This window comes from Carcharodon carcharias, chromosome 3 (genome assembly GCF_017639515.1).
Source record: "Carcharodon carcharias isolate sCarCar2 chromosome 3, sCarCar2.pri, whole genome shotgun sequence".
Taxonomy (NCBI): domain Eukaryota; kingdom Metazoa; phylum Chordata; class Chondrichthyes; order Lamniformes; family Lamnidae; genus Carcharodon; species Carcharodon carcharias.
The window spans coordinates 138,702,505-138,715,654 of NC_054469.1; the positions used below are offsets into that span (position 1 = coordinate 138,702,505).

General features: G+C 42.8%; 1 protein-coding gene across 3 annotated transcripts in view; it reads right to left on the reverse strand.

Annotated features, from left to right (window-relative positions):
- Positions 1-13,150, reverse strand: part of cdk6 (cyclin-dependent kinase 6) — a 315,746-nt gene that overhangs the window by 155,194 nt on the left and 147,402 nt on the right. For all 3 annotated transcript variants that reach the window (XM_041183679.1, XM_041183681.1, XM_041183678.1), the window contains exon 4: positions 6,577-6,744. In XM_041183679.1, coding sequence (XP_041039613.1) covers positions 6,577-6,744 — 168 coding nt within the window. The remainder of the gene's footprint in view (positions 1-6,576; positions 6,745-13,150) is intronic.

Below are 13,150 nucleotides of genomic sequence, written 5' to 3' on the forward strand. Positions count from 1 at the left end.
CAGAATTTTGTTCAAACACAATCTGTAACCTCATGACCCACATATCCCCTACTCTACCATTATCATCAAGCCAGGCGAGCAATCCTGGTTCAATGAAGAGTGCAGGAGGGCATGCCAGGAGCAGCATCAGGCATACCTAAAAATGAGTTGTCAACCTGGTGAAGCTATAACACAGGACTACTTGCATACCAAATCGTATACGCAGCAAGTGATAGACAGGGCTAAGTAATCCCACAACCAACGGATCAGATCTAAGCTCTGCAATCCTGCCACATCCAGTTGTGAACAGCGGTGAACAAATAAACAACTCACTGGAGGAGGCTGCTCCACAAATATCTTCATCCTCAATGATGGAGGAAGCCCAGCACAACAGTGTAAAATACATTGTTAAAGTACTGCAATCAGCTTGAGCCAGAACTACCAAATTCATCTCAGCCTCCTCCTCAGGTTCCCAGCATCACAGTGGCCCATCTTCAGCCAATCTGAATTACTCCACATGATATCAAGGAACAGCTGAAGGCATAGGATACAGCAAAGGCTATGGGCCCTGACAACATTCCAGCAATAGTCTCCAGAGCTTGCTGCGCCCCCAGCCAAACTATTCCAGTACAGCTACAACACTGGCATTTACCCAGCAATGTGGAAAATTGCCCAGGTGTGTTCTTTCCACAAAAAGCAGGGCAAATCCAACCTGCCCGATTTCTGCCCCATCGGTCTACTCTCGATCATCAAAGTGATGGAAGAGGTCGTCAACGGTGCCGTCAAGTGGCACTTACGCAGCAATAACCTGCTCACTGTTGTCAGTTTGGATTCAGCCAGGACCACTCAGCTCCTGACCTCATTACAGCCGTGATCCAAACATGGACAAAAGAGCTGAACTCCAGAAGTGAGATGAGAGTGACTGCCCTTGACATAAAGGTAGCATTTGACCGCATGTGGCATCAAGGAGTCTTAGCAAAACTGGAGTCAATGGAATCAGGGAGGAAAATTCTGCATGGTTGGAGTCTTACCTAGCACAAAAGAAGATGGTGGTGGTTGCTCAGTTTCAGAACATCACTGCAGGAGTTCCTCAGGGTAGTGTCCTTAGTCCAAACATCTTAAGCTAATTCCTCATAGGATCAGAAGTCCAAACATCTTAAGCTAATTCCTCATAGTATCAGAAGTGGGGATGTTCCTTGATGATTGCACAATGGTCAATACAATTCACGACTCCTCAGTTACTGAAGCAGTCTGTGTCCATTTGCAGCAGCACCTGGACAACATTCAGGCTTGGGCCGATAAGTGGCAAGTAATATTCGCGCCACAGAAGTGCCGGGCAATGACCATTCCAAGAGAGAATCTATCTATCTTCCTTTGACATTCAATTGCATTACAATCATTGAATACCCCACTATCAACAGCGCTGGGGTTACCATTGACCAGAAACTGAACTGGACCAGCCATATAAATATTATGTCCACAAGAGTTGGTCAGAGGCTGGAAATTCTGCAATGAGTAACTCACTTCCTTACTCCTGAAAGCCTATCCACCATCCACAAGGCACATGTCAGGAACATGATGGAATGCTCTCCACTTGCCTGGATGAGTGCAGCTCCATCAACATTCAAGTTCAACAGCATCCAGGACAAAGCAGCCTGCTTGACTGGTACCCCAACCACCACCTTAAATGTTCATTCCCTCCACCGCTGATGCACAGTGGCAGCAGTGTGTACCATCTGCAAGATGCACTGCAGCAATGCCCCAGGGTTCCTTTGACAGCACCTTCCAAACCTGCAACCTCTACCATCTAGAAGGACAAGGGCCGCAGACACATGGGAACACCACCACTTGCAAGTTCCCCTCCTAGCCACACACCATCCTGACTTGGAACTATATTGTCGTTTCTTCACTGCCACTGGGTCAAAATCCTGGAATTTGCTACCTAACAGCACTGTGGGTGTGTCTGCAGCACATGGAATGCAGCAGTTCAGGAAGGCGGCTCACCATCACCTTCTCAAGGACAATTGGGGATGGGCAATAAATGCTGGCCTAGCCAACGATGTTCACATCCCGTGAAAGAATAAATAAAACGCTCTTTCTTTTCACCCTCTTTCCTTTCAGATACTGATTTCAGGTGATGGAGCAGATTAAAAATCTTGCCTTTGACTTCAAAGAATCTCCTTCATTGTGTTCTTTAATGTCAATAGGAAACAATATTATGCACAAAATATACAGGAAAATTGGCACCGAATTAGGACACAACCTAGCATGCAGTACAGGATGTCTAGCACAATAGGTGATACGTGTTAAAAATAGTGAATATATATTTTTAAAAATTCACTTAACAATCAGGACCAGCAACCATGCTTCACATAATAGGTAGATACTTTCTATAAAATACTTGCACACTGAAATTTCATTGTATAATGAAAGAAGCTATATGGTTAACCAAAGCCAATCCAAGATGCACTCCAGCAACTCACCAAGGATTCTCTGACAGCACTTCCCAAACTTTCAATCTCTAGCATCTAGAAGATAAAGAGCAGGAGATGGGAACACCACCATCTCCAATTTCCTCATGTTACACACTGCCCTGATTTGGTAATATATCGGCTTTTCTTCACTGTTGCCGTGTCAAATTCCTGGAACACACTCCCTAACAGCGCTGTGGGAGTACCTTCACCACACAAGTGCAGAAGTTAAAGGTGGCTCATCACCACCTTCAAGGCCAGTTGGGGATGGACAAAAAATGCTGGCTTTGCTAGTGACATCAGCATCCCACGAATGAATTAAAAACATTCCATTTTACTGTTATGATTAATTTCCACAATGCTAACAAGACATAGTGGTAGAAATGCAGCATACCTGACAAACTGAAAACTCTCAAATTTCTACTTCTGGATTATTCTGGTGAGCAAACATGATGTGCAGCATCTTTCTCCCCAACCAACTCCGTTTCACCCACAACCCTCCCAACACAAACTAAAAAGAGCTCATAGGCCTTTTGTCACTAAAGTTGAGATCGTAGGACAGGTAGCTGACTGATAGAGTTTGCTTCCTGTCAAGCGGTTAAGGAAGCTGGAGCCATTTGGAGCTTGGATCTTAGTTAAACTTTATCGGTGAGCAGCACAACCTGCACAGGTTTCCTGCTGCAGCCACTGGCTCTGAGCCAGTGCAATATTAGGCAACCTGAAAGTCATGCTAGCCCATAGCTAGGTCCTTGAGGAGGGTGGAGGCAGGGAAGTTGGTGGGAAGCAACTGTGGAGAGCATGAACCTGGGTCAACAGTGACCTACAGTAGTTTTGTGAAACACTCTTGCTACTCCTGGCTTTGCCAAATATAACCGAGCCATCCCTTTAAGGATTGCTGGTTGATTACGCAACAGCAGGAGACACGAGTGAAACATACATGCCATTTCCTCTACTCAAATTGTTCCCGATTCTGGCACTCAGCAACCTATGTCTCACAATCTCAACCTGCAGAATCAAGAGGTCTACTGCCCGAAACAGGTGACCACTCGGGCTGTCTGGAGAAGACCCCATCCAAAAAAAAAGAGACCCAAGGCCTCTATCTATTGTAGGAATTATTTGTTGTGCCCAGCTCAAAACAAATTCCTGGGCCCTTGTTGTCTCCCAAATCTATGTCCATCTTTCCCACAACTCTATATGAATCTCTCCAGTGAGGTTTCACAAAGTGACATCCTTTGAGACTGTGATCATGATACATAATCCCTCCTTGTCCTCCTCAAACTTGCCGCAGCCTTTCTTCAACCAAACCATTCTCTCCAATGATTTTCCTCTGTTGTATAGCTCAGTGGGTCTTCTCTTGCTTGGCTCCACTCCTCCTTATTTGGCTGAAGCTACAGCATCTTCACCAATTGCTTCCCTTTAACCTTACACATTACCTCCGAAATCCCCTAAGGGTCTAACCTTGGTCCCCTCCATCTCATCTACATACTTCGCCTTGGCAACATCATCCACAGACATGGAGTCAGCTTTCACATGCATGTTGATGACACAGCTCATCCAAAACTCTGATGCTTATGTTTTATCCCACACCCGGTCCTGTTAACACATCACCTTTGTCCTCAAAAGACCAACAGTGACTCCCAGACCTCTACATTACCTCAAATTTCAAATTATCCTTAACTTGAAATATATTTAAAATCTTTCTGCTTTTTCATTTTTATAACTCCATCCAACACTAACTTCTGTCCTGAATTCTGTTCCCCTGGCTCTGACCTCTTGGATGTTCTCCCATCCTAATTTGTTCCATCAATTATATCAGTGCCTTCATCCACCTAGGCCAATAATACAGAATTGCCTTTCTAATCCCCTTTCCCCATTTAAAATCTTCCTTAATACCCACATTTTGAAAAATCCTTCCATGGGATGTGGGTGTCGCTGGCAAGGCCAGCATTTGTTGCCAATCCCAAATAGCCTTTGAACTGAGTGGTTTGCTAGGCCATTTCAGAAGGCAGTTAAGAATCAATCACACTGCTGTGGATCTGGAGTCACATATAGGCCAGACCAGTTAAGTTTGGCAGACTTTCTACCCTAAAGAACATTAGTGAACCAGATGGTTTTTTATAACAACCGATGATAGCTTCGTGGTCACCATTATTGAGACTAGCTTTGTATTCCAGATATTTATTAATTGAATTTAAATTCCACCAGCTGCCACAGTAGGATTGGAACCTATGTCTCCTGAGCATTAGCCTGGGCCTCTGGATTACTAGTCTACTGACATTATCACTACACGACTATCTCCTTCTTCTTTGACCAAGCTTTACACCCTTCCTAATATCATCTACTCTAGCGTTCATTTTTTATTACCCTTCAATTTTCCACATTAAAAGTGCTATATATAGAGATTGCTTTTGCTGTTGTCCCAACTTTTCCCAATGTAAAATATATTTAATATATAGTTACAAAAACACACAATTTAAAAGAAAATTTGCCAGATAAATTATTTAATCTCAGACACCTTATAGATCTTTGTAGAGAAGTTTAGCTGACTCATTTGTTTTAGACAAATAAACGTGGAAATTATCCTGGGCATTGTTATTGTACAAATGCTTAAATCTATTGGTATTAAATTCTTCTGTACACTATTTTAAAGCAGCAATAATCCATTTGAAACAGCTGTCCGCAACCATATGTAGCAAGACCTGGGCAACATTCATGCTTGGGCTGATACATGGTAAGTAGCATACACACCACACAAGTGCCAGGCAATGACTATCTCCAACACAAGAGAATCTAACTATCTTCCCTTGGCATTCAGCAGCATTACCATCATGGAATCACCCACCATCAACATCCTGGGGATTAATATTAGTCAGAAACTTAACCTAACCAGTCATATAGATATTGTGGCTACAAGAGCAGGTCAGAGGCTGGGAACTCTTGAGGCAATGAACTTCCTGATTCCCAAAGCCTGTCTACTATCTACAAGGCACAAGTCAGGAGAGTGATGGAATACTCTCCACTTGCCTGCTCCAACAACACTCAAGAAGCTCGAGACAATCCAAGACAAAACAACCAGCATGATCAGCCCCCCACATCCACCACCATAAACATTCACTCTTTCCACCACCTACATACAGTGGAAGCAGTGTGTACCATATTCAAAATGCACTGCAGCAACTCACCAAGGCTCCTTTGATAGCACCTTCCAAACCTGCAACCTCTACCATCCAGAAGGCCAAGAGCGGCAGTTGCATGGTAACATTACCACCTGCAAGTTCCCCTCCAAGCCACACACTATCTTGACGTGGAACTATATCATTGTTCTTTTACTGTCGCAAGGGCAAAATCCTGGAGCTCCTTTCCTAACAGCACTGTGGGTGTACCTACACCAGAGGGACTACAGAAGTTCAAGAAGATGGCTCACCGCCACCTCATTCAGGGAAATTGCTGGCCAAGCCAGAAATGTGCACATGCCATGAAAAACATAAACATTTACTATTTTATTTGCTGTGTTAACCCAAAGAAATTTGATATGAATACATTAAGCTTATGATATCATCTACAGCCTTTCCCAGGCTAGTGAGTAATATTCAACAGTGAAAGAATACAGCTAATGAAATCCTATATACAAAGAACAAGTGCTGGACAGAACTTGCTTCTGGTTCCAAAATGAAGAAAAGTCAGTAAATTGTTAAAATATTTACACATTCATGAAAGAAAATTTTACCATTACAAATTGTATTCATCAGTATATGCCATCTGGGTTGCCTTGGCTGTGTTCTACTAGGAATTATGGTACTTTCTCTTATATAGCCCTTTATCCATCAAAATAAGTACATCCAGACAACCAAAGATACTTGAATGCCAAGTTGTCTAATATGAAGACACAGAAATAGCTAAGAAAATAAATTACAGAACATAGAGGGACAAAAAGTATTTAATTACTTTAAAAGGAATTTATGGAGTTTAGTCCATTTTACCAACTCTTCCAAGGCAGCCAGTTTGGTCTATCAGAAGGAACACTGCCTTTTTCACTCAAATGAAACCTACCTGTAAGATAAAACGTTAACACCCTTCCATTGGTTGCAAGGTTATGTATTCTCATAGAAATCATTCAGGAACTTACCACTGAGGTAAGTGCCATCTGAAAACTATAAATGCGTGCCAAGCCAAAATCAGCCAGCTTGATTTGGCCACTGCTGGTTACAAGAATATTTTGGGGCTTCAAGTCTCGATGAACCACACGATGTGAATGAAGGAAGTCTAGTCCACGAAGCAGCTGAAACATCATATCCTACATAAAAGGAAGGGAAAATGGGAAATTAGAAAATATGTTTTAAAATCCGACTCATGCTATATTTTTGGTTTAAAAGTTTCAAATACTGTGCAGTTTAGTATTTTTATTTTTGCTCCTTCTCCCTGTAAAAGAGAATCTCACCTTGGATACTTAAATCACATTCAGCAATTTCTAAGTCCTCCACTGCTACTAAGTATATCTTATTGCACTTCAGTGAGAGAGGTAAATGACATTTAAGAAATACTTTTGTTTTAAATTATGTCATTTGTGTCATAATGGGCATGCATTCAAATTGCCCAGTGACGTCCCCGAAGGATTTATTCTGAGGCCTAAAGTTTTCACAATACTGTATTGATAAATTACTTGGAATTAGGAAAGGCGAGCTATATATTGAAGTTTGCTGAGAACACTAACTGTAATAAATAGTGTAGATGAGACAGAAAAGCTGCAAGTGGTCAATGATACATTAAGTGAATGGGCAGATGGAGTTCAATGTGGGAAAATGTGAAGCCTCCATTTTGGCCCTAAGACAGTCAGTTCAGGTTAGTTCCTAAATTGAGAGAGGCTGGGAACTGTAGAAGAAAATATTTGGAGGTCCTAAATATATCTCCCCATATTCCTTGATTCCATGTTGTCAAAAACCTATTGATCTCAGTTTTAGATATACTCAATGATGGGAGTTATCCATAATCTTCTGGGGTAAACAATTCCAAAGATTCACAAACCTCTCTGAGTAAAGAAATTCCTCCTCATTTCAGTCCTAAATGATCAATCACTTATCCTGAGACTGTGCCACCATGTTCTAGATTCCCTAGCCAGGGGTAACAACTTCTCAGTTTCTATCTTGTCAAGCCCCTTCAGAACCTTGTATGTTTCAATGTGATCACCGCTCCTCCTTCTAAACTCCAGAGAGTATAGACCCAATTTACTCAGCTTCTCATTCCAGGAACCAATCTAGGGAAACAAAAACAGAATTACCTGGAAAAACTCAGCAGGTCTGGCAGCATCGGCGGGGAAGAAAAGAGTTGACGTTTCGAGTCCTCATGACCCTTCAACAGAACCTGTTCAACAGTTCTGTTGAAGGGTCACGAGGACTCGAAACATCAACTCGTTTCTTCTCCGCCGATGCTGCCAGACCTGCTGAGTTTTTCCAGGTAATTCTGTTTTTGTTTTAGATTTCCAGCATCTGCAGTTTTTTGTTTTTATACCAATCTAGGGAATCTTTGACGTCCTGCCTCCAATGCAAGTATATCCTTCCATAGGTACGGAGGGCAAAACTTCTCAGTGCTCCAGGTGTGGTCTTACCAAAGCCCGATGCAATTATAGCAAGACTGCCTCATGTACTCCAACTCCCCTTACAATAAAAGGTCAAAACGCTACTTGCCTCCCAAAGTGCTTGCAGTACCTGCATGCTAACTTTGTGTTTCTTGATGGGCTGCCCAAAATCAACAATTAAAAGTTTGACGTCTTTTGAAAAAAAAATTGTCTTTCTATTCTTAAAACCAAAGTGAATAATCTGACAGGTTCCTATGTTATACTCAATTTGCCATCTTTTTGCCCAGTCAATTCCTGTCTCTAACTCTTTGCAGCCTCTGTGTCCTTCTCACAGCTTATATTTCCATCTAACTTTGTATCATCAGCAAACTTGGATGCAATACTCTTGAACTCTTTGTCAAGTCATTAATATAGATTGTAAAAAAATTGAGGTGCTAGCATTGATCCTTGTGGCACTCCACGAGCTAATTATAGCCTACCAACATGAAATGTCCCGTATAGACTCAAACTCATAGATGTTTACAGCACAGGAGAAGGCCATAGGACCCATTCTGTCTACGCCGGTCAAAAAAGATCTGACAATATTAATCTCATTTTCCGGGGCTGTGGCAATGCAAGTGAATATCTAAATATTTCTTAAATGTTACGAAAGTTTCTGACTCAACCACCTTTTCAGGCAGTGAGTTCCAGAATCCCACCATCCTGAGTAAAAAAAATTTCTCAACTCTCCTTTCTGCCTTCTACATCTTACCTTAAATCTACACTCCCTGGTTATCCACCACTCTACTGATGGAAAAAGTGCCTTCCTATCCACCCTATCTATGCCGCTCATAATCTTATACATCTCTATCAGGTCCCCTCTCAACCTTCATTGCTCCAGCAGAACAACCCCAATCTATCCAACCTTTGCTCAGAGCTCAGACCCTCCAGCCCAGGCAGCATCCTGGTAAATCTCCTTGGCACCCTCTCCAGTGCAATCACATGCTTCCCATAATGTACAACACACAGTACTCCAGCTGTAGTCTAACGAGCATTTTGTACAGTTCCAGCATAACTTCCTACTCTTGTATTCTATGCCTCAGCCATATGCCTTCTTAACCACTTTATCACACTACCCTGCTACCTTCGGGGAATTTCAGCACTTTACAGGGTCCTACCATTCACAGTATAATCCTTTGCCTTGTTAGCCCTCCCCAAGTGCATTACCTCACACTTTTCCATGTTGAATTCCATTTACCATTGCTCTGTCCACCTGACCAGTCCATTGATATCCTCCTGCAGTTTAGTTCTATCCTCCTCACTATTTACCACCCTGCTAATTTTCGTGTCATCCTCAAACTTCTTGATCATACCCCATACATTTAAGTCCAAATCATTTACATACACCACAAACAGCAAGGGCCCCAGCACCAAGCCCTGCGGAACCCCACTGGAAACAGACTTCCAGTCACAGAAACATCCCTCTAGCATCACGCTCTGCTTCCTGCCTTTCAGCCAATTTTGGATCCAACCTGCCACTTTGCCTTGGATCCCATGGGCTCTAACTTTCTTGATCAGTCTGCCATGAGGGACCTTATCAAAAGCCTTGCTAAGGTCCATGTAGAGCACATCAAATGCATTACCCTCATCAGCATTTCTGGTTACCTGCTCAAAAAATTTGATCAAATTTGTCAAACACGACTTTGCCTTAAATCAATGCTGACTATCCTTGATTAATCAGTGCGTCTCCAAGTGCAGGTATTTCCTGTCCCTCAGGATTCTTTCTAGTAACTTCCCCACCACTGGGGTTAGACTGACTGGCCTGCAATTTCCTGGTCTATCCTTGCCTCCCTTTTTAAATAATGTAACAGCGTCAGCAGTCCTCCAGCACCTCAACTGTGGCCAGAGAGGATTTGAAAATTATTGCCAGGGTCCCTGATATCTCTTCCCTTGCATCCCTCAACAGCCTGGATACATCTCATCTGGGTCTGTGGATTTATCCATTTGTAAGGCTGCTATACCAGCTAGTACCTCCTTTCTCTCTATGTTAATTTCCTCTAATATTTCACACTCCTCCAACCTGATGTCTACACATGCATCGTCCTTTTTCATTGTGAAGACTGACATAAAATATTCATTTAGGACTGTACCCACATCACCTCCATGATCCTTAGTTGGCCCTATACTTTCCCTAGTTGTTCTTTTACTCTTGATATATTTAAAAAAACACTTTGGGTTTTCCTTTATTCTACCCCCAATGCTTTCGCATGCTCTGTCTTAGCTTTCCTAATTTCCTTTTTAAGTTCCCCCTGCACTTTCTATACTCCTTTAGGGGTTCTGCTGTACTGAGCCCTCGGTACCTGCCATAAGCTTCTCTTTTTTTCTTAATCCTAACCTTTATGTCCCTTGACATCCAGACTTTGTCTTTACGGGAACGTATTCGCCCTGTACACTCGCTATTTCCTTCTTGAATGCCTCCCACTGCTCTGACACAGTTTTATTTGCAAGTAACTGCTCCCAGTCCACTTGGGCTAAATCATATCTCACCTTAGTAAAATTAATCTTTCCTCAGTTTAGAACTGTTATTCCTGGCCCAACCTTATCCTTTTCCATAACTATCCTAAATCTGAGTTATGGTCACTATCTCCAAAATGCTCCCCTACTGATATGCCTTCCACCATGCCCAGGCTTATTTCCGAATATTAGGTCTAGAACTGTCCCCTCACTTGTTGGGCTAGCTACGTACCGGCTAACAAAGTTCTCCTGGATGCAACTTAAGAATTTTGCTCCCTCTCTACCTTGCACACTAAAACTATTCCAGTTAATATTTGGGTAGTTAAAATCCCCTATCACTGCCTTACTATTATTACACTTCTCTGAAATTTGATTACATATCTGATCCTCTATCTCTCCCTGATTGCTTGGGGGCCTATAGTACACACCCAACAACGTGCTTCCTCTTTTGTGTTTTTTACTTCTACCCATATGGCCTCATTTGTTGAGTCTTCCAAGATATCATCCCTCCTACAGCTATAATTGATCAATATTGAGATTCCCCCTCTTCTTCTATCCCCCTCTTTATCTCGTCTGAATACCCTATAACCAAGAATGTTGAGCTGCCAATCCTGCCCTTCTTTTAGCCAAGTCTTGGACATAGCTATGATATCATACCTCCCATGTGCCTGTCTGTGCCCGCAAATCATCCGTCTTATTCCTCAGGCTCCTGGCATTAAAATATGTTCCACTTAACCTTGCTAAACTCACTTCTTTCTTATCCAGCCTATGTTTCCTTTGCCTTCCAGACTCTCATACTAGCATTTTAACTTCTAATTACATCTCAGTTTCTCTCCCCTCTGAACTACTTTTCAGTCCCCATCTCCCTGCGATTTAGTTTAAATCCGCCTCAACAGCATCAGCAAAGCTCCCCACAAAGATGTTGGTCCCGGTCCTGTTCAGATGTAACCCATCCAAATTGTACAGATCTCACCTTCCCCAAGAAACAGTTCCAATGCCCCAGGAATTTACAGCCCTCCCTCCTGCACCATCTCTCAAACCAAGCATTCATCTGCTATATCCTTCTGTTCCTATACTCACTACTACGTGGCACTGGGAGTAATCCAGAGATTTTGAAGCCCTGCTTTTTAATTTCCTACCTAACACCTTAATGTACACTTTCAGGACCTCATTTCTCTTTCTTCCTATGTCATTGGTCCCAACATGGACCACAACCTCTTGTTCGCCCTTCACCGCCCCGCCTGCCCCAGTGGCCCCACCTCCCTTCAGAATGCCCTGCAACCGTTTCGTGACATCCTTGACCCTGGCATCCATGAGGTAACATACTATCCTGGAGTCACATCTACAGCCACAGAAGCGCCTGTCTACTCCCCTCATTAATGAATCCCCTACCACTATTGCCTTTCCACACTTCTTCCTTCCCACCTGAGCAGCTGGACCACCCACAGTGCCATGCCTTGGCTCTGGGTGACCTCTACAAGGAACTGTTACTCTCATCGTTTTCCAAGGCTGAAAAATGGTTAGTGAGTGAAATGCACTCAGGGTTTCCCTCACTACCTACCTGGTCCCCTTCTTCTGTCTGGCGGTCACCCATTCCCTCTCTGCTTGCACTTCCTTAAGCACATCCTGAAATGTACTATCCACAAACTTCTCAGTCTCATGAATACAGCATAGTGCCCCCAGCTGCTGCTCAAACTCCAAAACCCGGAGCTTGAGTTGCTCCAGTTGGAGGCACCTCCTGCACACATGATCATCCAGACTGCCAGGAGCGTCTAGGATTTCCCACATAGCACTGGATGTGCAAATCATGAGACTGAGCTCCCCAGACATATCTTAACTAAATAGAATACGGACCCTTGCTTTTATTTTACTTTTACTCCTATTTGAGTCTCGCTGTTTTAACCTCTCTCTCCCTAAGTCTCGCGGCTTTAACTCTGAAGCTCTTCTTGAAGTGCGGCAGCATCAACAATAATGACTAGGAGGAGCTTGTTACTAATCATTCAAAATGGTGAAAACTTTTTATCAAGCTGCATCATGTTTTGAGTCCAAATGCATGAGGAGGTAGAGCACTGGGAGGTAGGAAAGAAAAGGAAGTATATTCTGCACTCTGGATCCCACTACCTCGTAGGATGCCCGGCTCCAAGTGCCCAAAGATCTGCAAGTCGAGAAGCAACCTGTTCAATCACATGAAGACCCATGACAGAAAGAGTAGACGTCATCCTCAAATCGAAGTTCAGCCGAAAACAATGTCGAAGAAGAGGAATTATTTCTGGTCTCCTGGCCAATATTTATCCCTCAATCAACATCACAAAAACAGATTATGTCATTATCACATCAGTCTTTGTTGGAACTTACTTTTTGCAAATTGGCTGCCATTGTTTTGAGTTAATAGTTTTGGGGGCTGTCTGAGAATACTATAACTGTTTACTGACTTGCTGAATTTTTTAGCTTCATGTGTATACTGTTGTTTAAATTTCCACCCTTTTCAAACTGTCAGCATTACATTGGAATGGCTGAACCGCAAAAGTCCGCAGTCAGTTTGCAACTAAGAACACACAATGTCAATGGCGCAAAATAGGAGCACGTTTGCTCATCACAATATGTTGGAGATTTTTTGTAGCAGAAGTATGGTGAT